This window comes from Macrobrachium nipponense, chromosome 27, assembly GCF_015104395.2.
Source record: "Macrobrachium nipponense isolate FS-2020 chromosome 27, ASM1510439v2, whole genome shotgun sequence".
NCBI lineage: Eukaryota > Metazoa > Arthropoda > Malacostraca > Decapoda > Palaemonidae > Macrobrachium > Macrobrachium nipponense.
Window position 1 is genome coordinate 22725608 of NC_087216.1, and position 27957 is coordinate 22753564.

At 42.7% G+C, this 27957-nt stretch overlaps 2 protein-coding genes across 3 annotated transcripts; both read right to left on the reverse strand.

Moving 5' to 3' along the window:
- Nucleotides 1-303: 303 nt before the first annotated feature.
- Nucleotides 304-27912, reverse strand: LOC135200904 (small nuclear ribonucleoprotein Sm D2-like). The gene is made up of 4 exons (XM_064229656.1): nucleotides 27756-27912; nucleotides 2799-2916; nucleotides 1871-2028; nucleotides 304-490 (listed from the first exon to the last, which is right to left on the reverse strand). Exons 1-4 carry the CDS (start codon nucleotides 27758-27760, stop codon nucleotides 418-420), a joined length of 354 nt encoding a protein of 117 aa, XP_064085726.1. The 5' UTR covers nucleotides 27761-27912; the 3' UTR covers nucleotides 304-417.
- Nucleotides 4004-27729, reverse strand: LOC135200902 (thymidine kinase 2, mitochondrial-like). 2 transcript variants are annotated; one of them, XM_064229653.1, is made up of 2 exons: nucleotides 27568-27729; nucleotides 4004-5605 (listed from the first exon to the last, which is right to left on the reverse strand). In XM_064229653.1, exon 2 carries the CDS (start codon nucleotides 5509-5511, stop codon nucleotides 4750-4752), a length of 762 nt encoding a protein of 253 aa, XP_064085723.1. In that variant the 5' UTR covers nucleotides 5512-5605; nucleotides 27568-27729; the 3' UTR covers nucleotides 4004-4749. The 2 variants fall into 2 exon arrangements, with proteins under 2 accessions (XP_064085723.1, XP_064085724.1); XM_064229654.1 differs by having other exon boundaries at nucleotides 27552-27729.
- Nucleotides 27913-27957: the final 45 nt, after the last annotated feature.

The following is a 27957-nucleotide window of genomic DNA, read 5'->3' on the forward strand; positions in this document are numbered from 1 at the left end:
AATACATTTTCATTATGCAACTACTTTCTTCACAATATACATACTGGTCACACAACTAATGCCCTCCATTTCATATAAAACCCAATTCAAGTGTCTCCTGAAGGCGTCGGTCACTTCATACTTGACTAAACAGCTGATTCATGTCAATGAGTTAAAATCCTTTACAGCAGCCTACTTACAAAGCACTTTTATTTACCGAATTGTTAAACTCCTACTTCCACTAACATGTCATATGAGTACTTTCCAATTAGTGCATGTTTCACTCACCAGCAGACCTAACTTGATGATAAAAATAAAGCAGAATACAATTTATAATAAATTTATTATAAAACATAAATGGAGAAATGGGAATTACATACTCTAAAGATACTTCCTCTACAATGACATTAAAAACCTAAAGAAAACTAGAATAATTTCCTACTGATTACCAAGAGGATTCTTGACTACAATGATGACAGAGTCCCCTCTTAGGAACATCTTCTGAATGTATCTGTAATAAAGAAAAAGGCTTATATTATGGTGGTCTTGGACCATTTATAGTAAATATACTCTACCATTTTAATAGCAAATAGTCTACTTTATAAAAACAAAACAATGAAAGCTCCATTTCAAAGGGTGTTACCTCTAAAATTTTTAACTCAAGATTACTGAGAAATTCGAACCAAATTAGTTTATTTAACAATACAGTACACTCGAGGGCAGTGAGCTTGAACTGGCATTAATTTGTTCCATTTACAAATGCTATGCACTTAACACATTAGTAGGAGGGTAGTGCTGTCAGTGCATGTCACGCAGTATTATTTAAGGATGTTTGCAGCCTCCCTTCAGCCCCTTTGATTCCTTTCGCGGGTCCTCTATTCATATTCTCTTTCTTCCATTTTACTTTCCAACCTCTCCTAAACGATTGTTTAATAGTGCAACTACAAGCTTTTCCTTATTACACCTTTAAAATCTACTCTCAATTTCCTTTCCCATGTTGAATCATAAAGGTTTTCTTGACCTAAATTTTATACGTACTTCTTCCTATCTTTACAACTACAGTCATCTTCCACTTTATGATGGTTGACATTGTCCTTATTCTTTACTTCCACATTTATACTTGCTCCACATGCCAGCTTATCTCCAGAGTAACACCTGTTATACCTCTTTCCCCAAGTCTAGTCTTTCCACCATAATATGGTAGATCTTCTCTACTTCGTCTCTTTTCCAATTACTCTGCTAGTATTGCTTCCCCCACGATTTCTTCCTCCAAAGCATTACCTTTTCACATCTTCAAAATACCTCTATGCCTACTTTCACAAAGTAGCAATGTTTGCCAATTATGTTACAGTAAGTTTTTTTTTTTTTTTTTTTTTTTCCCCTAACTATACCTTGCAGAGTTTAACCATGTTTGGATCTCATAGACAATTATGCCAGCCAAAGCACCAGTCTCTCTAGATCTTCTCCCTCTGTGCCTTCATGCAAGTTCAATGCATTTTAACTAGAATATGTATTATTCATGCTACAAGTTCTCTACTCCTCTTGTAATTCTGTCACTGCTCTCTAGCCTCTTACTCCACCCTGTTACTATAGAAATATATTCTACAAGCTCGCACAATTTTCTGACATAACTTTCCTTCTTTCAAAGGAAAAGGGCTATCACTGCCACTGACATTATAAAAAAAATCACGTTTTTCTTATTTCTATAATGTACAAGCTAAATAAGGCACTATATATTGTATATATAAATAATCAACTTACAAAATGCAACAAGATTAAATTATAATTACCTAAAGTGATGCTCCATCTCCACAATCGGAAAAGATTTAGGAAAATCTGTTCTCTAAACTAACAATACCCACATAAAAGAAATTATTATTGGGGAACTAACCTTTCACGGTTCACAGGCTTGGATTTTTTCTGTCCTTTGGCAGTCTTTGGCTGTTCCATCCAAATTTCTGTTACTTGTTCCAATACCATGTTAAAATGCCTGTCAAAAGCCTTCACACGACCCAGAAGTTTCTTGTTGTTTCGGCAATTAATCAAAACCTAGGGAAAAAAACAATGATAAAGTTTTAAGTTTGAATTCAATGTATCAGAAAAAAAAAAAATTAATTTCAAGTTATTCCTAACTGATATTTCCAGGATTCAGATTTACATTCCACTGCATTAAAAGAAGCTCAGCACATTTAAGTCAAAAATGGAAAGAGAGAACAATGACCTAGCAGTAATTATCTGAAGTAGATTTGTATCCCTCACACGGCTACATTTGATCAAATTTTTTGTCTAACCAGTTTGGTCTAATTTCATTTGAGAATGGATGGGAGATTAATATCAGGGGATTTTAGCTAAAATGAACACAGATCTTACAGCATCGAATACAACTTTTGTCAAGACAGTTTCATATTTTATGTGATGCCATAAACTGTAAAAGGCTTCTTGACTAATACTTTGAAACAATTTTCAGAGAATGCAAGAAAAAGAATATGAACAGGAGGTAAAGTAAAAGAAATGAAAGAAGTTGCAGCTGGGGGCTGAAGGGAAGCAGCAAAGACCCTTAAATAATGCCTTGCAGTGCACCGTGTGAGGTGCACTGGCAGCACTAACCCCCTGGAGGGTAAAAAGGTTAATAGTGCTCAAGGAGCCATTCATGAAGAGAAGTACTTAAACATAGGAAGCATGCTTGTCAGTTAGCAATGCCTTTATGAGCACTTACACATAAGACAAATTAGTTTGTCAGTTAGCAATGCCTTTATGAGCACTTACACATAAGACAAATTGGTAGTTAAGACAAGCAATCTATATATAATTCTATGTACCTGTGTGTTATTCTGGACACTTTCATTCAAGATTCGCAATGGACCTGTGGCAAATTCTTCCTTCTCAAGAGCAGCCAACTCCTCTGGGTTCATATCACTGCGACTCTTCTGTGTAGCACTGTAAAGAAAAATGAAAATTAATACTTTAGACAAAAATGTCTTCATGGCATTTAAAAGTTTAATGACCTACTCCTGTATAAAACGAAACTTTCATGTAACGTAGCAATTGATAGAAACTGTAAACACGGCAAACCACAGCCCTTGAAAGCTGTCAAAAAATACTTTTGCAAAGATGACACCTAATGTCAGAGAAACAAAGTCCTATCCTGAACAATTCAACTTGCCAACCTTGTTGCTATCTTAATAAAGATGCTGATCTAAATCAACCTTTCTAGTCAGCCTGGTAAAGTTCCCATGTATTTCTGTGATATTATTGTTAGCCTTGAAAATATAGTCAGTAGGAAAATATGCAACTGATGTTCATACAATTCACTCACACCTACTGCAAAGTGTAGTACAAATCAAATAAAGTACTGCTACATAGACTAAAACGCCACCTGGCCTTTACTAAATAACTGCTCCACCCCAGGATTCACTAACAAGTTACATTACATTTAGCGATTGTGATCATTTGTATTTTAAAATTTTAGCAACACTTCATGCAACCTTTTGAATCAAGACTGGTAGTACCATTACAAAAAACAAAGTACTCAGGAACCCTTTGAACTAGATCTACATACTGTAGCTATATTCAATACAACCTCAACCCTGCCAATGGACAATCAGCCCTTAAAAAAGTAAAAGTAATCCAACAGCGAGTGGCAGGGTACCACCCACTCACCTAGAGAGAGAGAGAGAGAGAGAGAGAGAGAGAGAGAGAGAGAGAGAGAGAAGAGAGAGAGAGAGAGAGAGAGAGAGGTCTCCCCTCCCCCCCCCTGAACAACATACTCAAGGCGTTTACTTAATACAGCTATCAAAACAAAGCCCTAGGCTTCCAAGCAAATGGGCGGCATACTGACTATAACTGATTCACTTAAGGTAGATTCTTGGATGAGCCTTATTCTTACGAGGCGTTTGTTTGGTGGCCGCTGATTGGCTGGTACAGGGAAGTAGGCAGCTCCCAGCCAATCAGCGGCCGCCAAACTAACGTCTCGTAGGCATAGGGCTCATCCAAGAATCTACCTTAAGTGAACCAGTTATAGTCCCACATACCATCTAGATACTAGGCTTCAAGAACTTTCCAGCTCATTTCATGAATGCTTCTATATAAAGGTTAGTTTGCATTACTGTCGGAATGTATATTTTATTTACTTCTGCTCTGATTCACTCTACTTCTGTTCTGAGTTGTACTGCATTCAAGGTTCACGTTTTCTGGGGATTTTAGTTTGTATATCCATTCATGCACATAATTTTGACAAAATTTAAGATAAAACTACAAAAGAAACTGCTATAGAATACCAGGTACACCACATAATACCCTTCAAGCATTTGTTTTTAATAGTACAATATAGTAATGCACTAAATTCTAAAAATATCTGCACTAATAATTTGAGAATAGTATAATTAAATATGAAAAGTGTCAAGGTTTTGTCATAAATATTCAGTCTTTATGGTAATACATAAGTGTGAGAAAAATACCAATCATCCTTTCATTATTTCAGTATATAACCCATACCATACAATTGAAAGAAACCAACGAAGTACAAATGTGAGTGATAGCAAAGTAACTAACCATTATGAACATTCCCTACTTATTTGTTTGACAGATATAATTCCTTGTATAAACGTTCACATGAAAATCAAATGCTGTAACTATAAACAATAGTACAGATACAATATCAAAGCTTATACCATTTTTGGAACAAACCAGCACACCTAAAATTTTGTTACATTGTATTACCTTCCAAAAAGAGCTTGAAATTGGTTCAAATTTTCTTTTGGAACAGAAATTTCAACATGACTGAGCCGCCTTCACTGAATTTTCAATTATCTCCATAACAATATTGTATTTATATCTGAGATCATGTAAACCTTCATTTGCATCAATCACTAACACTGGTGCTGGCACTTCTGACCCTCCAATCCATGCTTCATATCTCTGATGCAAGTCTCTGCAATATTCAAATGCAACCATCTGCTCCTCAAACCTTGCTCTCGAAGCAATTCGTTTATGAGCAATGAGAGGGTCCGTTCTAAGATACACTATGAGGTCCACACTGCAGTCCAAATAACGAGTAAAAGCTTTGAACCATTTACAATACACCAGATATTCTGCTTCTGTTAATCTCCCAGAGCTGTATAGATTTTCAACGAAACAGAACCTTGCACTGTATATGGAACGCTCCATTAACTTGACTGGAGAGCCGCAATCTGCTAGATGATTTTCCACCATGGTTTTTTGTACATAACTTTGAAACACAAAGGCCCAATTATGGGGGTCCATGTACACTTTCTCTAATAAATTTACACCTCTGAAATTCTGCCATTTGTGAACAGGCTCCGGTATCACATCAACATCTAGTTTTTTTGACAAATAATAAAGCAATGTTGATTTTCCACTTCCTATGTTTCCTTCAACTGAAACTGTGAACTTATGTTGTGATCTACTTAGTATTTTCAAGGCAGTAATCAACAGAGAGCTTGGCTTCCTACTAGGTAGTAAACTGGCCACTCTCACTGGGAGTCTATGTAATGTATTAAATAAAGAATACATTGTTTGCGTGGCACTATTACTGTATCCTTACACTTCTTATATTCACAATTCTGAAATTTGAGTTCACTTTGACATTCTGTTACAGGCTTTTATTCTGCAATGAATCAGAAGTTCACTTGGTCAGCAAATTTATGGTAATAAATATATAAATTTTTAAAATACCCTGTCATCAATGTTACTATATAGAGTATACAATATCTGCACACAACAGCTTGTTACTAAGTTTTATTACTAGACTGTATATCCATTAAAAAGCCACCTAACATCACCAAAGTCCTTTCCCGACTAAGGCAATATGACCCAGACCAAGTACTAACAACTGAGCTCCCATTCGCTGAAAAAGTGCAGAGGCTGGAACCATCAAGGTCAAACAACAGCGATTTTGAATCTGGTAAGTCATGCCATTTTCTCTTGGGACTCATTTGTACTTAGGCTATTTTTGGGGGGGTGTCTGGATGTAACTTCAAGTGCACATTAGTTGTGGCATGATTATAACACAATGGGTCATGGCCTGGCAGAAATTCAGTAAATTCGTCATTATTACAATGTTCTAATCCCCCCCCCCCACAACATAAAATGGAGGTTAAATTAATTTTGACTTTTTGTCCATTAACATATTACCATCAGCAATAAGCATTCACTATTCCAGTACTTTATTTATATACCTATCCTTTCACAAAAAAGGTTCAGACGGGTGGGAAAAGATAAGGTAGCTCTAAGTAATGGCTCAGCATCAGGTATTTCATTGAGAAATTAACTTTTCCTATAATATTTTGATTACTCATCAAGAATTATTTTGATAATTCTCGGTAATAACTCCACACAAGCTACAAGAAATGTTCGCGCAAATTTGGCAGCCACCAGGGATTGGGGCGTCAAATATATTTCGCCATGTTTAGTACTGATCCCTGGGGGCTAATTACAAATTGCAGTCGACCAACAATAACGATGAAGTCCTAATTAGCAACCCAAATGTTATGGGAAACTGTAATTTCCAAAAAAATACCTGACAAGGAATTATTACCTTGATCTACCATTATGTTTTTGTTGGTAGACTGTAATTAAACGTGTCCAAGGGGGTAGTACTAAACATGGCGAAATACATTTGACAGCAACCAAATTTCCAAGCTGCTTTTGTACTCATGGGACCGTTCCTTGCAGTGTGTGAAGTTACTGCTCAGAATTACCAAAGATAATATCTAGGCCTAGTACGAAATAGGTAGCTAAGCACGCACCTAATGTTAGGCTATGCACAATAGGCCTATCACGTGGGGGGTAGGGAGGGTGAAAGGGGGAGGGCGGGTGATCCTAAAAGGGCTGGGGATAAATATGACAATTTGTCGAAAATTGCATTTTTCCTAACTATACAAACCTGAGGTCCTTTAACAATAGGAAGTAGCTAGCGGCAGCTGGAACGGTCGTAAGCTTCGAACAAGGGGAGAACGGTAGTTAACTGCTTGTCCGATCGTCCTGGGAGGTAAACAAATCACTTTTGCTTTTGGCCCATGCAAAATACGCAGAGTGAGGGGTGGCATGAGGAGGGACTTTATGTTAAAGGACCTCAGGTTTGTATAGTTAGGAAAAATGCAATTTTCGACAAATTGTCATTTGTTCCGATACGTAATACAAACCATCGGTCCTTTAACAATAGGAAGACTCACTTCTTGGTGGGTGGAATCTGAGTCTTTTGATGAACAGACTGGTGTTCGTCCATCCCTGGAATGCCCCTCCCGGTCGTAAGAGCGAGGGGGAGGGATCCAAGCCTCTGTCCGATTGATCGGGGTGTGCACCGCAGGATCAATGGTCAGACCTCTGGGCCGAGTACTAAGAGAGAGGCAAGCGTATCTCTTCGTACCAGCATTGTAAGAACTTTTTCCTTTACATGAGCCAATGTAAAGTAATGGGTTTGTCTCATGTTGGCATCCACTTCTCCCCCTTGTTGGAGAAGTGGTGGATATTTACTCCTATCTCTAGTTAAAGAGATAGGATGGAGCTCTGTTGAATAGCTTACCTGCATCTGACTTCCTTTCCAGCAAGGTAACGACCGTATCCCTCTGCCCACAGGTAGAGGTAGAAAAAGATGGTGAAGAGAAGCCAGTCACTCTCTCATTCACACATGCATTCTCCCAGTCATACCAGGAATCGATGCTGTTCTGCCTGCTCGGGTGCTGGGTAAGCTTACACAACGTGTTGAGCAGCCACCACAGGTCCCAAGGAAAAAGTATCCAAGGACTTGTGGGCAATATCCCGAAGGTAGAAGGACGTGAAGGTGGTCTGGTTGGACCAGACACCTGCCTTCAGGACCTGCGCCACGGAGAAGTTCTTACGGAACGCTAAGGAGGGTCCGATACCTCTGACTTCGTGGGCTCTCGGTCGGAGCGTACGATGTCGTCGCTACCATCAGCTTCGTACGCTCTCCTGATCACCTCACGTAGCCAGAAAGAAAGCGTGTTCTTGGAGACTTCTTTCTTGGTGACCCCAGTGCTAACGAAGAGGCGTCGACACTCAGGCCTGAGATGTCGAGTTCTCTTCAGATAGCGCCGTAGCGCCCTCACAGGACAAAGCAGCATCTCATCCGCATCGTTATCTGTAAAAGTCCAGCAGGGAGGGGATCGTGAAAGACTCGAACCTGTCGTCAGGGATCGACGGATTCTGAGTCTTAGCTACGAAGTTCGGGACGAAATCGAGCGTCACAGATCCCCAGCCTCTGGTATGTTTAACATCAAAAGAAAGGCCATGTAGTTCCCCTACTCTCTTCGCCGATGCCAGGGCCAGCAAGAAGAGGGTCTTGAGGGTCAGATCCCTGTCTGACGACTCTCGGAGTGGCTCGAACGGTGTTCGAGTCAGACTCCTAAGGACGAGAGTCACGTCCCACGCAGGGGGCCTGAGTTCCCTGGGTGGGCAAGACCTTTCGAAGCTCCTCATTAGCAAGGATATCTCGAACGAATTCGTGATGTCCAGTCCCCTCAGTTTTAGGACGAGAGCCAGAGCGGCTCTATATCCCTTAACTGTGGGTACTGAGAGGAGCTTCTCTCGGCGAAGAAACACTAGGAAATCCGCTACCTGCTGAAGAGTGGCTCTGAGAGGAGACAAACCCTGTCTACGACACCAACCACAGAAGACGGCCCACTTCCCCTGGTATACAGCTGCAGAGGACTGTCTGACGTGTCCAGCCATCTCTGTTGCTGCGCTACGAGAAAAGCCTCTCGTTCGCAAGAGATGGTGGATAACAGCCAGCCGTGAAGTGAAGGGACTGGACTGCTCGGTGGTACCGTTCTACGTGTGGCTGGGCTAGAAGGTTGTGCCAGTTGGGTAGCTCTCTCGGTGCGTCTGCAAGAAGAGCCAGCAGGTCCGGATACCAAACGGCTTGAGGCCGTTTGGGAGCCACCAGGACATTCTGAGATTGGGAGTGACCAGCGCTCGATTTTCTGATCACTTTCCGAATCAGACAGAAGGGAGGAAAGGCGTAAGCGAAGAGGTTGTCCCAGGGGTGTTGGAGAGCGTCCTCTGCAGCTGCCCATGGGTCCGGCACGGCCGAGAAGAACACCTGGATCTTCCTGTTGTGCCGGGTGGCGAACAGGTCTACGACCGGTCGCCCCCACAGGTTGAAGAGCCTTTCCGCCACATCTTGGTGTAGAGACCATTCGGTCCCTATCACCTGATCCCGACGACTGAGCTTGTCCGCTACTACATTCCTCTTGCCTGGAATGTAGCGTGCTGACAGCTCTATCGAGTGAGCCGTGGCCCACTCGTGCACCTGCACCGTCAACTGATGGAGCGGAAGAGACACTAGCCCCCCCTGCTTGTTGACATATGCCACTACTGTGGTGTTGTCGCACATCAACACCACTGAGTGTCCCACCAAGCGGGTCCCGAAACTCTTGGAGAGCGTTGAACGCCGCCTTGAGTTCCAGGACATTGATGTGAAGGTGCTTTTCGTGATGGTCCCACACACCTGCAGTCAGCAACTCCTCCAGGTGTGCGCCCCATCCCTCGGTCGATGCGTCTGAGAACAGAAGCATCTCCGGGGGGGGAGTGCGTATGGGCACTCCTCTTAAGAGGTTCTTGTCGTCGAGCCACCAGGCTAGGTCCTGCCTCACCTTGTCCGTGATAGCCACGGGAAAGTAAGGAGGATCCTTGGCCTGAGACCAACTCTCCCTTAGCCTCCACTGGAGAGACCGCAGGTGAAGACGCCCGTGAGGGACTAAACTTCTCGAGTGACGACAGATGGCCGATCACGACTTGCCATTGCTGTGCTGCCTGTCCTGCCGCGACAGGAACCGGCCGGCTGCCTCCCTGAATTTGCTGATACGCAAGTCTGCGGGAAAGACTTGCCCTGCTACCGTATCTATCAGCATACCCAGGTACTTCATCTTCTGCTTGGGTTCGAGATCGGACTTCTCGTAGTTTATCACGATCCCCAGATCGCGACAAAAACTTGAGGAGTCGATCTCTGTCCTGTAGCAACTGCGAGCGGGAGCTCGCCAGGACTAGCCAATCGTCGAGATACCTCAGAAGACGTATCCCGTTCGAATGGGCCCAAGCCGACACCAGAGTGAACACTCGCGTGAACACCTGTGGGGCGGTTGAGAGACCGAAACAAAGTGCCCTGAATTGGTACACCGTCCCGTCGAAGATGAAGCGGAGGTACTTTCTGGAGGACTGAATGGATGGGTATTTGAAAATACGCGTCCTTCAGGTCCATCCGAAAGCATGAAATCGTTCCCCCTGATCGAGTCGAGCACTGAGCGTGCCGACTCCATCGTGAACCGCGTCGTGCGAACGAAGCGGTTCAGGGGAGAGAGGTCTATCACCGGGCGCCAGCCCCCCGATGCCTTCTCCACTAGGAAGAGGCGGCTGTAAAAGCCTGGTGACTGGTCCTCCACGATTTCTACAGCTCGTTTCGCCAGCATGGTCTTGATCTCCTGTCGAAGAGCGTTGTCCTTTGCTGATCCCGGACATAGGTGTAGATGGACCGGTTTGGAGATGAGGGGGGGCCGAGACTCGAAGGTAGTAGATATCCCTCCCGAAGGACGTCTACTATCCAGTTCTCGGCGCCGTAGCGCTGCCAAGTCGCCCAATGGCTCGCCAGGCACCCCCCACTTCCGGCAGCAGGTGAGGGGGAACGCCGTCCCTAGCGTTTCCCTCCTCGTTTCGACTTCTTTCCAGCACCTCCTCGGGGAAAGGAGGGCTGGGAGGAGGGCTGATTGCGGCCTCCTCTCGCAGAAGTCGAAACAACTGGAGTCTTCACACGGGGTTTGGACGGTGCAACCGTCTTCGCCGCCGTGGAAGCGCTAGCCAAGCTCTTTGGTTTGGCCGCAGTTACCCGAGGTTGCCCAGAAACCTTCGAGACTGCCTGGTGGACTAAGCGGTCACTCTCGTCAGTGCGCCGCCGTTCCACCGCAGCGTCCACCATCTCTCCAGGAAAGAGAGCTGGGGAACTCCTAAGAGGTCCATTTCTTAGCCCGAGTGCCGCCTCACAGCCCGCCCCCTTGGTCACTCGGGTAAGGACTGCGTCCCTACGCCGAAGAACCAAGTTGGCCCACAGGTTAGCAGTCTGATGGGCGAGGTAAGAGATTGCTCTTCCTCCAGACTGGCACAGTCTCCTCTGAAGGAAGCGTCGTCTTCAAGAGCAGAACTCCCGGAGCCGGCCGCCACCTTGGATATTGTGAGGGACCACAAATCCAACCAGGAAACTGCCTGGAATGCTGCCATAGCGGTAGATTCCAGGGCAAGTGCCTCCTGCTGCGAGAACCATAGGTTCTCCGACAGGAGCTGCTGCAGGGACACACCTGGAGTCAGCCTCGCTAACTCCGGGTTAACCTGTTTCGGCAGTATCGGGTCTTCTGATGGCACGTAGAAACGCCTCTGCCGCTGTAGAGGAGGAGGAGAGCAGCTTAGAGGACCGTCCGGAGGTTTTAGCGAGTCCTCCGTCCTGAGACGAGATTCTCCACCTGATCCAGGACTGAGTCCGCAAGCTCTGATCGTGGCAACCCCATCATCATTTTGGGCTCCCTCTTGGGACCCCAAAATGACTCGAGCCGGGACGTGGGCTTCTGTATGGTGGTAGCGGCGATCCTTCCGCGAGGCCATTATGCAGACGCATCAGCTTAATGACTTCCGCGAAGTTCCTCTGTATCTCGGGCGTCACAGCGTCCTGTGGAGTAGGACCGTCCAGTCCCTCCAACAAGAGCATATCCCTCGATACATCACCTCCTTCAGAAGGAGGAAGCAGCGACAGACCCCTGACGGTCGCCTCCAACTACTTGCGCGTACGTCCTGGTCGGTCCTAAGACCGTGCCTGAGCCGTACGGCGTCATAGCTGGGTCACGAGCGGCGCACCTCTCGTGATCGCTCCTTGGTACCTCGCTCCTCCCGGTATAGCCCGAGGAGGTTGAAGGTATAGGAGAGGCAGACCTGACGCTCCCCCCGCGCTCGCTGGCAGGACCAGCGTGCGCAGAGGGCTGCTGCCGATCGTCAACCCGCGGTGACGGTCTAGCAGCAGGCCTAGCGTCGCCGCTCGCCTGGGGCGATTGGCTCGGCTGAGAACGTCGAGACCGCTCTCTAGCGTCAGGCGAGCTGCCGCTGGTCACCGTCTCCGCCCGGTCCCATCGGAGCGGCGGACGGGTGACCTGCTAGGCTCCCTTTCGCGTCGAGACCGGCCAGCGTCCTCTCGGCGCGTCAAACCGCTGGTACTAGCCGTGGCTGGTACCGGCGGCCGTGGGGACTCCTTCCTCGCCTCAACCCGTGGCCGGTCAGTGACCGTCACGTCAGCCCGAGCAGCCGGCTGGTCGCTGCGAGAGCGTCCAGTGGCCTGGCGAGAGTCGTGTGCACGACTCTCGCCAGTCTTCTGCTCCGTGCCGCTGTCTTGACGGCGAGCGAGCTCGGTCGTCGAAACAACTTTGGCTGGACGGTCCTCTTTAGAAGAGCGTCCACTCGGTGCTTCTCGCGAACGAGAAGCAGCCGAGACGAACCTGGCTTAGCGGCAGAACCACTAGCACCAGGTGAGGACGCACCAGCCGAAGCTGATGCACCTCTGGTCCCCGTCGACTTCTTCTTTGCAGAAGAAGCGACGGGCCCCGCACCCGAAGGAACAGGAGGACCAGCAGAAGAGCTCCCCAGCTCGCCTGAGCGAGCCGGGCCCTTAGAAGATCCCGAAGGAGTCTTCTTAGGGGGGGAGGAGGCAACCTTCTTCTTCTTCGGCTGTTTGGCCTTAGAAGTCGAAGGGGAAGGAGAGGCAGCAGACGACGAAGAAGACGATGAAGACGATGACGACACCTTCTTCCTCTTCCTCTTCTTCTTCGCCAGGCTCCGCAGGACAGACGTCAGGTCTTCCATCCAGGAGGGAGCCGGGGCAGTTGCCGAAGCAACAGGGCCCGACTGCACCTGTCCGGAAGGACCTGAGACTGTTACAGCACACCAGACAGCGGGAACGGCAGGAAACAGGGTCCGGGAACAGCAGGAACAGCAGGAACATCTGAAATTGAATGTGCACCTGAAAAGGAAAGAGTCGCTGGAGCGGCCACAGGTACGGCAGGCACGGCAGGTACTAAGGGAGAGCCAGGCGTCCTGTCGGACAGTCACCGACATTCCGTGGCACTGGCGGCAGGTCCAGGGGGGTACTCTTGGGGCAGCGGAAGTCCGGGGTCGGCAAAGGAAAAAATCCAGGTGGTGGTGGCATCGTCCTCTTTGGAACGGCGGCAATTGGTTTTTGTACTGCCACCGTGGGTGTCGACGATTATGTGAGGCGTATATACAAGATGTGGTGGCATCTCATACGCAGGGGTAGTTAATGTGGTCGTCGTGGTGGTCACCGCACCATGAGTGACCACGGCCGACCCCGCCAACCGCTGTATCAACCCTTGGATGCTGGGCACTCCCTGCAGTCCCAGCGACTCCCACACCTGTCCCAAGTCGTCCTTCGCTGCTGACACACCTGCGGAAGCAAGAGTCGGGTTAATAGGAGGGGCTTCCCCGCGCCTGGGGGGCGAAATTCCCCCCCCAGAGCGGACAGAAGACCCCGAATACAACTGTACGTCCGGGTAGCGGGCGCCCTCCTCCACACTCGACGGATCGAGAGAGGAAAAGGACTCCGCTACCCCCCGCAGGGGAAGGCGCAAACCGTGGGGGCTGGCCGGGAGGCAGGAAAGAGGACGAAGTGTCCGTCACCAAAGGAGTCACTGGACTTTCCGATGACTTCTTGGCCGGCCTAAGTCTCTTCCTGCCCTCGTACAGCACCCACTGCGCCTCGGACCAATCCATACAAACCATACATGGCTCGTTACGAGAGCACTCTCGCCCTCGACAACGAGAACAAACCTCGTGGGGGTCCACCTCCACAAAGGACCTGAACCCCCCACATTTACGTCCCTCCAGCCCGGGACACACTCTACGGGCGACTGGAGGGCGCGGTGAAATTTCAATTTCCTCTGATTCACTCATTGTAATCAATTGAAATAGAGAAAAAGTACTTACTATCACTCCTGATACACAGAAATAGAAACCAAATACTCAAGAATTGAAGCAAACGACAAGCGGGCAGAGCGATGGCGAACACGTCCTTCGCACACACGGCCGAAAGCAAAAGTGATTTGTTTACCTCCCAGTCGCGCGGCGCGCGACGATCGGTACAAGCAGTTTAACTACCGTTCTCCCCTTGTTCGAAGCTTACGAACCGTTTCCAGCTGCCGCTAGCTACTTCCTATTGTTAAAGGACCGATGGTTTGTATTACGTATCGGAACAAATTAAGATTAAGTTTACATTAAGATGTAACATTTAGGTCTCTCACGATCTTTATAGGCCTACAGAGGAAGATTTGCCCTTCGCCTCCGTAGGCGAATATAGGGGGAAACATCACAACAGGCCAACCCTCATCACGGTAGACGGGTCTTATTCACTCGATATTTAATTGGTGAAACATGAATACAATTGCAACTCTAAGCATACCATTTAAAAGACTGAAGTTTCGTCAACATATTGTGATATATGAAAGCCCCATACGAACTAAAATAAGCATGTGAGCTCTTTGTAAAATATGTTTTCAAGGCAGTTTTTAAATCCAATATGGCGGCTAACGTATCATGGACGGTTCTCATCAGTGACGGCCACCATCTTTCCCCAGCCTTCCCAGCACTCATTTGAACAATGTTAGCGTATGTATGTAACGTTTATTGATCTTACTCAAGATTGCAGTTGTAATCAGCACAATAAAACAACATTTGTTGCCTATATTAGTGAAAGTATGAAACTTGTTATTCCCGGGGTTATGTTTGGAACTGAATTCATTCTTACCTTGTAATGGCGTTTCGTTTTTTATCCTTACTGCCATCACAACTGAAACTCCAGAGTGCTTATTTGATTGTTATTATACACATTTTGGTCTCAGTTCACTCCACATTGCACTTTAAAACCCGTTGCTGTTCCTGGTTTCTAAGCGCGCGCGACATAAACACAATTACAAACAGCAGACGACGACAGACGACGAAACTGCAAAGTTTTTTATTCCCTAAACTGTTTACTTTACTCGTTATTTAGTTTAAATTTACATTGTTATTTAAAAATTTTGTTTATTAATTCATGTATATTATCCCTTTTTTGCAACCAAATTACCCCGAAAATTACAGATATTTCTAACGTAGATAAACAAATCAAATGTTTCTAACGTTTTCGTACATCTGGCTGCCGAAAACCATAGAGGAACGAATACGGAAAAGTGCATAGAGGAACGACTACGTTTTTTTTTTTTTTTTTTTTTTTTTTTGCTTTTTGTTTTTGTTTTTGCTAGCACTTTTCATTGATTTCAGTCTTTATTAGTATTTTGAATTTCTTAAATAATAAACGTATGCCAGAAATAAATGTAACCTTTAATGTTTGGATGCTTTAATGTTTGCATGCTAAGAATGGCAAAATCATCGTTGCCACATTAGTGGAGGCTTCACACATACGCCGTTCCATTATCCTGTTAAGCGTCCGCCCCTGATGAGCTCGCTGCTAACGTACCGTCACGCTTTTTTTGTAATCAGCGATCATAGCATGATGATAGTTTTTTCAAAGTTAATATTGATTTTTATGCTTGTTATTCATACTGTAATAACTGTAGGAAATTCTCTCTCTCTCTCTCTCTCTCTCGGAGTCCAGTCACTCGGCAAAGAAAAGTCATCCTTTCACTCCCGCAAAATTGAAGAAAAGTTTGTATCATCACTGGAGGATTCAAGAACTAGAAGCTCTCATCATCAAATAGGTTATCAATATCACACTCCTCATCTAGTATTTGATTGATCTCACCTAAAAAAAGAAATATGCCTCCTCTTTGGGACATTCATGTGAAAAGACGCGAAATCAATTTGTCTCGATAAACGCCCGAAGCGTATTGAAAGAAAACCAACAGGGACAGGCAGTTTCTAGCATAAGCGACCCACCAGGAAAGAGTTGCCAGGCTGGAAATAAGTTTCCCATGTGCTGAGAGTGTTACCAAAGATGTTCCTACACTTTCTATACGAGTAAACGTATTATTACGGGGCTGACGGCTTGACAAGCACAGTTAAAGTCTTGAACGTAATATCCCGTTGAAAGGCGCTACGCGAGTAGATCGCGGTAAACGTATTATGACGTGGGTGACGCTTAACAGGTTATAAACTGTTTCCATGAATTCTAGTTGTCATAGTAATGCAATAATGATAAAATTGCTTTAATATTTATGTATATATACTTCCAATACATAGCCTAATTTCACCAATTTCAACGTTTTGTGTGTAGTCTTATACCCAGTTTGGAGGGTCAACACATACCGAATGGCAACAGAGAGAGAGAGAGAGAGAGAGATAGAGGAGAGAGAGAGAGAGAGAGAGAAAGGAAGGCGGAGGAACGAAGAAGAAAAGGGATGGCGGTGGAGGGGGGGGGGGTTGGGGAGAGGGTAGGTGGAGCTTTATACGCGTGTTCGTATCCATTTCTGCATAATGGAGTTTTTGTCTCTTGGTACAAGGACAAGGTGTCGTTATTCTTTACGATTAGTGATTCACGATACCCTTATAAATTACGGCACTGGGTAATGCACTATAGCAAAATCTCGTTCTGTTAAGAGTGTTCGTTACAGAAATAGGTATTGCCCAAAAAAAACCCAAAAACCTGCTTGCACTGTCTTTGAAACCCATAGTAGACATGCTGCTTAGTTGTCAATCAAGTTTTTTATAACCAAGTATTTTTTACAAGCTAGCTATTGAATAAATTTTGTATTTTTCTCAGTCAAAACATATGCCCCTCAATGCTAACTTTCCTCTTTTAACGACTTTCTGGTCATTGCAAATTCGGCCCCATAATTTCTTATGGTGCGAAAACAGACAGGAGGCCCATGGACCGAAAAACGATTGCGTCACACTACGGCGATAATCCAGCAGTAAAACATTCTTCATATATCCAAAAAGTAATAATAAAGATATATATGCGCATTACGATTATAACAATTACATGTATAGCTGATAACAATCTGCATGAATAACTGGTAAACTGCTCTGCAATGACAGTTGAGTATAGCAATTATTTACAATAGGTACGAAAGTCAAGATGTCGTGACGTCATAATACAGAACTTGAAAGAACGTTCTAATTCAGAAAAATAATTACTTAAATTTGAGTCAGAGTCGAGTTACTTTTTCAATAACGAATATTTTCAAATTAATCATCATAAATATGTAAAAATATTGATGTTTTACTACTTATTTAAAAATTAGCCAAGAGCACGCTTCTCATCATCTTCTACCCCAACAGCTGTTTACGCCTGGCTTGTTGTTGATGAGAAATCGTGTTTTCGATTGTTGTGATAAAGTGCTCCAGCGTCTGTGGGTACAAGTGGTGTGCGGATTTATCACAGGAAATGGTTAGTTTATTGACACAAGCTACTCCGTAAACATCGAGATGGCGTCAATCTTCTAAATACCTCGTGTGGCGAAAAAGATGGACTTATAGTGGACTGTATTATATGCTTAACGTTGTTACTTGGTCAAAAACCGCTAAAAGCCTTACGTAACAACTCACAAAACTCCCTTTGCGGTTTCTAAATTACGGGGAGATATCTCTCAACCCATTCATTTATTAACGAGGATAACACACCAATATCATTAATGAATAGTAGCACAATTAAGTACTTTCACTTACTGAGCAGTCCTTGTAGACATGAACTCAGATCATAAATCGCTACACGAGATACGACGAGAGGTACGTGCCTCTCTCTCTCTCTCTCTCTAAATGTTGCGAGTACTCACAGGTTGATTTTCATACCTTAGAGGACCGCTGTGTTATCTCGTTTCTAAGTTATTTGCATAACCTTAAGATATGAACACAATAAAGGTTTATCAGATCAATTCATATTCACCATCCACAAAACTGAAACATAGGAAAAAAATGAAATAAAATCGAAGGATATTGAAACGCATTTGATAAACGTAAAGTTAAAATTAATTTAATAACTAAAAGTTAAAACATATCAAAGAGTAACAACACATAAGTGACAAATAAAATTAATCACTCAAGGGGAATTGTTAAATCAATGGCACTCGAATGAACCAAATTACGACAAAATTAAAAGAATCAGGGCATCGCCCTTTCTAAATCCACACATCATCACTACACAACAACTAAATAACAGGTCACCTCAAAAGTTGAGCCAAGAAGCTGTCCGTTCCGTCCTGCATCGGGTTTTGGTTGGGGAAAAGAGACAAGTTATTCAATTACCACGAATGTAGAACTGACGTACAAGGTTTTCGTGAACATAAAAAAAATCTACAATAATTATCAACTTAGTTGTCAAAATAAATTCCAAATATAATAGTGTGCAACTTCAACATATTTATTAAATGTAGTGAATTAATTGGTGGTGTGTGTCAATACAGTTTTGGGCGATATCATGCCCATACAGTGTACTATGCACATACGCATACACACCCCTAGAGGGGCACGCAAAGGAGCGTTCAGAGGGGCGATCTACTACCTTCTTTTCCCCTCCCATCCTGATCTTTTGACCTCTCCTAATGGCTTCTCTGGCGAGAGGCACAAACAAGACCAATGACACCAACTCTTACCATACGTAATATGCGCAATACATTCACTAAGAACAATTTCATCTATATAAAGACAAATGAATTATCATAACCAAAACAGTAATTATACTTCGTTACTAAAAACGTCTACCGACGTTATGTCAAAAGACTTCGTCTTTGTGTAAAACCATCTTTCGGTGCTAACCGCACCACAGATACTACGTACTAGAACATAGCAAAATCAGATAAAATAATGTTAAGAGTGTCATTCTCGAATAGATGTGGTTCTTTCACCCTTATTATGTCATGCAATGTAGACGTACATATCTTTGCAAAATATATGGGCTATGCGAATGCATTTGGTTTTCACATGAATACAAATACAGTAACATAGTTCCTGTCTGTCGATTACCTGACAGACGGCAATACGCAGTAAAAATCAATCAATAATTTCTTATGAGACAGACACTAATAACTATAATAAAAGACAAATAGCATGGAAACAAGTGAATACTCAAAAATATTAGAAAATAAAATCGTTGTGAGAGGAATTCCTCACACCCTCCCCCACCAAAAAATTCATACGACACACGTATAGTGTCCTTATAACGCTCCTTCTCGAATCAACTGTTTTCTTTGTTCGTCGGCCTTAGCAGCAGTTCTTATCATGGGCCGACGATCAGACATCACTGGTGGGAACCTGTTGAGGTCGTAGGGGTCATCCCTCTGCAACACTCTCTAGGCCGTCTCCTACGTCCTTGGTTTCGCCCTCTCCATCGTCTTCTTTGTTGTCATGTTTATATGACTAGCCTCGTTTGAGGCCTCGCTGGTCTCGGCTACTTCATTCTGTCCGCTTTCTGTTGTTGATTCCTCTCTGACATTACATTCGAGTGGTAATGACTTGATTCAATGGTCTTGTAAAATTTCCACTTGCTGTTTTTTAATCTCTCGACTGGTCCTTATAACATTATCAGGACCTGCGTGGAGTTTCTCGATGATTCCAAAGGGTACTTGTGTCTTTTACAATTATCATTTACTATAAGGACCAAATCTCCTATGCTTAATGGACAGATGGTTGAAGACTCATGTTTCTGTGCCTCTCTCTAAGAGAAGACAAATAGTCAAGTAGCCACAATTTCTCAAACTTTCTTATCGCTCACACAGTCTTGCATAGTTCTCCCTCATCCGACGTTCTCGTTGAAAAGGTGTACGTCGACGAACTTGTTCAAAGAGAGCCATTGTAAATAGCTCTGCCGTATAAGAGTTTTAGCAGGGGTGAGCGCGATGTCGGCGTTATCTTCGTTGACATATGTTAGTGGCCTGTTATTGATGATGTTCTCGGCTTCAGCGACGATAGTATTGAGTTCTATAAACGAAACTCTTTTTCTGTACACGGCCCTTTGTAAGCACGATTTCACCACTCCGATCAGTCTCTCGTAAAAGCCGCCTTTCCAAGGTGATCGGGGTGTTATGAACTTCCATTCTAAATTATGATACGTCAGATAATTTCTTACTTCGGGCTCTTCGCTGATATCTCTTAGAAACTTACTGGCTGCAATGAAGTTTGGCCGCATTATCACTTAATTGAAAACTCTCGGAAGTCCGTGTCTTGCCGCGAATTGTCTAAAAACAAAGAGGAATTCTTGTGCATTCATGGATTGCACACATATAGGGCAACCGCTCTTGACGTAGCGCATGTAAACAACAAGACATACGCCTTCTCGTTCTCAGCTTCATTTTCAGCCACATTAATGTTTCCCGTATAGTCGACGCCAACACAGGAAAAAGGGACTTGATGCTTAACTCGTTCGGGTGGTAACGGGGGAAATTCAGGCAGACTTAGAGGTTGATTTTGTGCTTTCTTACACAATAAGCACTCTTTCAGGATCTTCTTAACGGACTGTCTCATTTTCCAGCCCAAAACTGTTGTCTCAATATAACCACAAGTGTATTCGTGTTGCAGTGCAAGTTGAGTATGTGATAATGAGACACTATAAGTTGCCATAAGGGGTGTCGGCTGGCGACGTATACTGGATGCTTAGCGAATTCTGGCAATTCTGCATTATGAAGTCTTCCTTGGCACCGAATGACACCACTTTTATCAACATAAAGTCCTAATTGTCTGATAAGATTCCTTAACTCAGAGGGAACACTAGAACTGGTTTGTAACCCATTAGTCAACGCATAATATAACGTTGGAAAAGCTTGACGCTGCATGATTCTGATTAAAACAAGTAAATTATTACTTTCCCTGAATTTATCAGGAAATATTCTTCTCCCAAAACAACGATCAATCTCTACTACCGATCCTTAATGCGTGTTTCAATGAGGAGAACTCAGAACAATTAAATACAAGTACATCATCAGGGTTTCTCAAAACTGGTTCTACAATAATTTCATTTACATTAACAGACTCGATGTAAACTACATCCTCTTGCTCTGGAAACTTATTTTTGTCAATAATCCAGTCAGGCCATGAAACCACAACCGACTTACTCAAAAGAGACATTGAAATACCTCGCGTAACTAAATCAGCAGGATTATCCTCGCTCTTAACATATAACAACCTGATGTTATGACTGGACTTCAAGTCCTTGATTTCCTTTACTCTGTTGGTTACAAATACTTCTTTAGATCTTTCATAAAATACCCAACTCAAAGCTACTTGGGAGTCACTCCAAACAGTACAATCTGAAAATTTATCCCCAAAAATCTCTAACAAATGAACAGCTAGGCGCATACCTATAGTCAAAGCAAGTAATTCTTGACGGGGGATAGTGAGTGGGGGGCTCGGAGCTACTCGAGACTTACTAATTAGCAAGTGACTTGTGTGCTTACTGTTAACAACATACGCACAGGCTCCATAAGCCACGTGAGAGGCATCAACAAATACATGTAAGCTACAAGTTCCTTCATTAAAACAAGATCTAGGGACTTTGATCTCCTCAATAGAATTGAGTTGGTTTAACAATTCATCGAACTCTTTCTTTAACTCCATCATCAGTTCGTCATCCCAGTCAGTTTTCAGTTCCCACAATTTCTTCACAAATAGTTTTCCCTTGTTTGTTACAGGCGTTAACATTCCCAAAGGATCAAAGATGGTTGAAAGGAGAGACACAACCTTTCTCTTAGTCAAAGTACAAACATTTCCTAGATTATTCAAATATGTAACAATCTGAGGCGGCATCTTTACACTCAATGAGTCATTACAGGTATCCCACAAGAGACCGAGTAGTTTTACTGCATTCAAGTTGACAGTATCTGGGCTATGTTTATCATTAAATGAACTCAAATTGCTAGCCCATTCTCCAAAGGCATATTAGCTTCCCAACATAATTTGGTTTACCTTATTACTCTCGAGTTCTAAATCTTCACATTTCTCATAAGTTTTCATAAAGTTATCCACATAAAAGGACTTCTTGACTGAGCTGGCGATGGGATCTGAATGGTTTTGCAAATGATATTGTATTGTCTGATTCAGCAGAAAAGGTGAACAAGTAGCTCCAAACAATAAAACCTTAAATCTGAAAGTCTTGACATGCTTAAAAAAATCTCTACTCAAAGAAAAACCATAAGAATCTTGGAAATCTCTGTGATTTTGTCATTAATTCCTATTCTAAGGAAAGCTTTACTTATGTCTGCTACTACAGCATATTTGTTCTGACGAAATTCCAGCAGCATATCTGTCAATTTCGTCGCCAGATTAGGTCCCGCATGTAAACAATCATTGAGGGACTTTGCATGGTGTGACTCCTTACTACTTGCATTGAAAACTATCCTAATTGGAGTCGTAGCAGATTCCTTGAAAACTGGGTGGTGAGGTAAATAATGATTAATGCCATCAACTGGATCAAAGGAGTTATCTTCTAACTTTACCTCCTCAACAAATCCTAACTTAACATACTCATCTAAAAACAGACTGATATTGATCAAAACATAGACTGGTTTAGACGAAAGGTTTCTCCTAAGTGAATATAATTGACCTAAAGCTTTTCTATAACCCGTAGGGGGTCTGGCATCGCTCTTAAATGGCAAATCAATCGTATATTTGTTATCAGTCTTTACAATAGTCTCATTGAAATGTTCGATCGCTGCTTGGTCGTTATAGGATCGCGCATCCTTCCCGATGCCGATCGTATCTAAGGACCACAGTTTAGAAATATCCTCATCTTCAAGAGGATTTACAGAAGCAGTGACTCTCGAGCAAACTATACTCTGTGTACTTATTACAGATCTTACATTTTCATCATCACTGATAACATTAAAAGCCCAATTGGGTATAGGACCAAAAATAACAGCACCGGCGGTGCTACCAAGCAAACATACATCATCATATTTATCGTGACAATACACAAATGCATTATAATAATCAGCACCAATAATCAAACCTATATCACTGAGGGTATCTGATTCAATATTCTTATCTGCCAGTTTAACACCTCGTTCTTGCAATCGCAGATACACGTTGTGTAGACCAGGTGTGTGTATGGAAGTGTTAACATGATTACAAACAACAGCATTTAATTTGATACGTTTATTACCTGCTCGAACCATTACTCTTACTACATCAAACATTTTAGTTTCAACATTATCTCCAAACGGAATTAATGTAAGTTCCACTTGTTTTATGGGCACTAAGTTCAATTTCTCAACAACATTTGGGTTAATGAACGTTCTTTGAGATCCGCTGTCTAAAAATGCTCGAACCGGGATCCGATTCCCATCATTACTCAATAGAAGGGTGGCTGTCGGTAACGCTGTCGGTCGAAGAGATGTGACATTTTTCACGGCTACTTGATTACTGTTAACATTATTCTGAGAATTACTCTGATTACTCGTGGCCGCAGATGTCTGACTAGTCCTGAAACTAGGCTGCGATTGAGCAGTTTCTATAGGCTTATTATCAACTCTACTATGACCTGATTTGGTGCTAGAAGGTTGCTGAGACGAATTTACACTGACGCTCGTAGAATTAGGTAATAGTCTAGCACATAGGAATGTATGATGTTTACCATTACAGTTAAAACAATATGTCTTACTCTTACTGTTACATTCAAATAAACGATGACCCTTTCGTAAACAACCAAAGCATAGTTGTAATTCATTGATACGAGCTCTTTCTAGTCTCTAAGTATTGTATTTCGTGCAGACCTTACCGCTGTGTTCGCCTTGACAAAAACAACAAGAAAAAGTTATTTTCTTAGGGGTATTTTTGACATTAGTTCTGAAAGCACTACTAGGCGAATTAGCTTGACGCTCGTTTTTCGAACTCGTGTTACGATCCTTGCCACTCTTAACTGGGTTGGACGGTGATGGCGTGGGGTTATGCATATTACTTCTACCTAAACGCTCAATTAATTTCTCAATGCCCTTTCTCAATTGATCTATACTGAGTTCACAAGTATCATATCTCTGATACAAGGCTTGCAATGTTTCCTTTGATAAACACCGCTTGATAATTGCTTTCTCATTAGAATCGCCACTCCTCGGCAGTTACCTGGTAAAGCGTCTAACTGATGAACGATGCTATTCCATTTCATAAGGAAATCCATTAGTTGCTCTGCATCATGTTCAGGGTGCGGTAAACTTAACAGCCGATTTCTTAAGTTCTCTTCTAATTTCCCAACGTTGGAAAAACGAGTTTTCAGTAGGTTTATCGCTGCAGTATAATTAGCTGGAGTTATAGCTAAACCCTCAACGGTTTCGCGTGCTTTACCCTTAAGATAACTATTCAGCATAGTAAACTTGATGACATCATTCATGTCCTGCCTATCATGAATAACTGCATTTTAAAAACAGTCCAAAAAGGATACCATTGCTCAATTTTTGCCATCAAAAGTAGGTATCGTAATTTGAGGCAACTTAGGTTGTGGAATAACTAGGGGTAGCAGGTTACCGAGGTGTCGGATTAACAGGTGTGGGCGCGGGTGCTGGGGCGGGCGCGGGTGTGGGTGCTGCTAACCGATCGGTGAGTTTGGAGATTTCGTTGTCCGCGCTAGAGAGGTAACCGTTAGTCCTCGTTATAGCATTTACTAATTCACGACCCTTAATCTCCTTATAGTATTCAGAAGCGGCTGTCTGTAGTGAATCAGCTGCTTTCTGAAGGGACCCTAAACGCAGCTTAATTACTGCTGTAGACAACTGTTCAACACGTTTTACCTCATTCAAACGTCGTTCGATTTCACTTATAGCAGCCTCATACAAAATGAGTGCATTACTACAATTGTCTGCATCCATGGTGAAAATTTTAAGGCAAAATCACCTTACAAAACATACAAAGTTGACAATAACAATTAGAATATAAATCTCAATAATATCGAAGTGACAACACTTCCTCGAAAAACACTGATACACAGAAAAACATTCAAGTTAACAATCTGTGGTACATAAAAATAATACTGGTCAATACCGTATTACAAAACTCTTATTCAAAAGTCAAATTGCAATGAGACGGAAGAATACACATCGTCTCGTTACATCTCAATACTTATATGTGAACCACATCTACCTTCAAAAAAGGAGAATGACACTCACCTAGTTGTCGACCTTTTATCTTTGGTTGTCGTGTGTGTGTGTGTGGTTGTTCAAAAAACTATGTGCCAGCATAAAATGACTCTAACTAAGGGAAAGGAGCTGTAAACAATCCAACAACAAACGATAGTGATATAGAATGATCTGATTCCAAGTTACAAAGTCCAAAATAATGTGTTCAGTATCCAGAATAACTAATTCGGAAGTGTTTAAACATCCGGTTCGAAGGACCAAGAAGGGAGAGAAGCTGTGGCGAAAAAGATGGACTTATAGTGGACTGTATTATATGCTTAACGTTGTTACTTGGTCAAACCGCTAAAAGCCTTACGTAACAACTCCACAAAACTCCCTTTGCGGTTTCTAAATTACGGGGAGATATCTCTCAACCCAATTCATTATTAACGAGGATAACACACCAATATCATTAATGAATAGTAGCACAATTAAGTACTTTCACTTACTGAGCAGTCCTTGTAGACATGAACTCAGATCATAAATCGCTACACGAGATACGACGAGAGGTACGTGCCTCTCTCTCTCTCTCTAAATGTTGCGAGTACTCACAGGTTGATTTTCAGACCTTAGAGGACCGCTGTGTTATCTCGTTTCTAAGTTATTTGCATAACCTTAAGATATGAACACAATAAAGGTTTATCAGATCAATTCATATTCACCATCCACAAAACTGAAACATAGGAAAAATGAAATAAAATCGAAGGATATTGAAACGCATTTGATAAACGTAAAGTTAAAATTATTTATAACTAAAAGTTAAACATATCAAAAGAGTACACACATAAGTGACAAATGAAATTAATCACTCAAGGGGAATTGTAAATCAATGGCACTCGAATGAACCAAATTACGACAAAATTAAAAGAATCAGGGCAATCGCCCTTTCTAAATCCACACACACATCACTACACAACACTAGATAACAGGTCACCTCAAAAGTTGAGCCAAGAAGCTGTCCGTTCCGTCCTTGCATTCGGGTTTTGTTGGGAAAAGAGACAAGTTATTCAATTACCAACGAATGTAAGAACTGACGTACAAGGTTTTCGTGAACATAAAAAAATCTACAATAATTATCAACTTCGTTGTCAAAATAAATTCCAAATATAATAGTGTGCAACTTCAACATATTATTAAATGTAGTGAATTAATTGGTGGTGTGTGTCAATACAGTTTTGGGCGATATCATGCCCATACAGTGTACTATGCACATACGCATACACACCCCTAGAGGGGCACGCAAAGGAGCGTTCAGAGGGGCGATCTACTACCCTTCTTTTCCCCTCCTGATCTTTTGACCTCTCCTAATGGCTTCTCTGGCGAGAGGCACAAAAACAAGACCCAATGACACCAACTCTTACCATACGTATGCGCAATACATTCACTAAGAACAATTTCATCTATATAAAGACAAATGAATTATCATAACCAAAACAGTAATTATACTTCGGTTACTATAAATACGTCTACCGACGTTATGTCAAATGAACTTCGTCTTTGTGTTAAAACCATCTTTTCGGTGCTAACCGCACCACAGATACTACGTACTAGAACATAGCAAAATCAGATAAAATAATGTTAAGAGTGTCATTCTCGAATAGATGTGGTTCTTTCACCCTTATTATGTCATGCAATGTAGACGTACATATCTTTGCAAAATATATGGGCATGCGAATGCATTTGGTTTTCACATGAATACAAATACAGTAACATAGTTCCTGTCTGTCGATTACCTGACAGACGGCAATACGCAGTAAAAATCAATCAATAATTTCTTATGAGACAGACACTAATAACTATAATAAAAGACAAATAGCATGGAAACAAGTGAATACTCAAAAATATTAGAAAATAAAATCGTTGTGAGAGGAATTCCTCACACCTCGAGTTGTAAGTAAAAATGTTGAACGCGTTTTGGTGAGATTTGCACTACGTTTGAGACCGTTTTCAGTACCCTCTGTTTAAATCTTAAAATTTGGCCTTAATTTCTAACTTTGGAGAAAATACTTACTTCGAAAGGAGAGTAGACGTCTTTAGCTCCGTTTCTCACCAACAACAAGTCGCGACTGATGCCCATCTCGGGTGTCAGGACGCGTTATAATGTACTTTTTCGGAGGGTGGCTTGCATTGATGGTAGGTGGCCTGCTTGGCCTGCTGTGATGATCTACCCTAGGTAGCTAAGCCTTGTAGGCCTATTACGCCTAGACCTAAATTATGCTACTGGGATGGCAGATAATGTTACCATGTCCAAATTTCTGGGTATATGTTATTCAACAGGACAAACTTACGAAAAAAACTGGGTACAGGAACCTAGGCCTATTGGTTGACAAACAAAAGAAAAAAGTACCGGCACTACTGTAAGATTTCCCTTAGACCTAGTATTCAAATAAAACCCATCCTATGGATTCTGTACAATCTACACATTTAGGCGACGTTATTTTTAAACAAAAACATAAACTACAACACGTAATTTCAGCCTCACAACAACGAGTAACGAATCACAACACAATCCGTTATAAACCACAACAACATCGATTTCGTTTCCCGCCGCCAACAGCCACAAAGTCAAGGCGACATTTTAGTTTACGTAACCGACATAACAGAAGGATATCAACATATATCTGCCGTTTAAAGATGCTATAATACTATTAATGGATAGATCATACTTACGCCATTGCGATGTTACAGATGATCAACGATAAATAAAGGTTGTGTTGCTCTTAAATTCTATTCGAAACGTTTGACGTTCATGCGCTGCCCTCTGTGAAGCACTTTCGGTACTTCTCTACAGAAGGTAGTGTTCGATTCCCTTGTTTGTTCTTATTTCTCAACGGTAACTTTATCATACTAGATATAAATTTAATAAGAATAA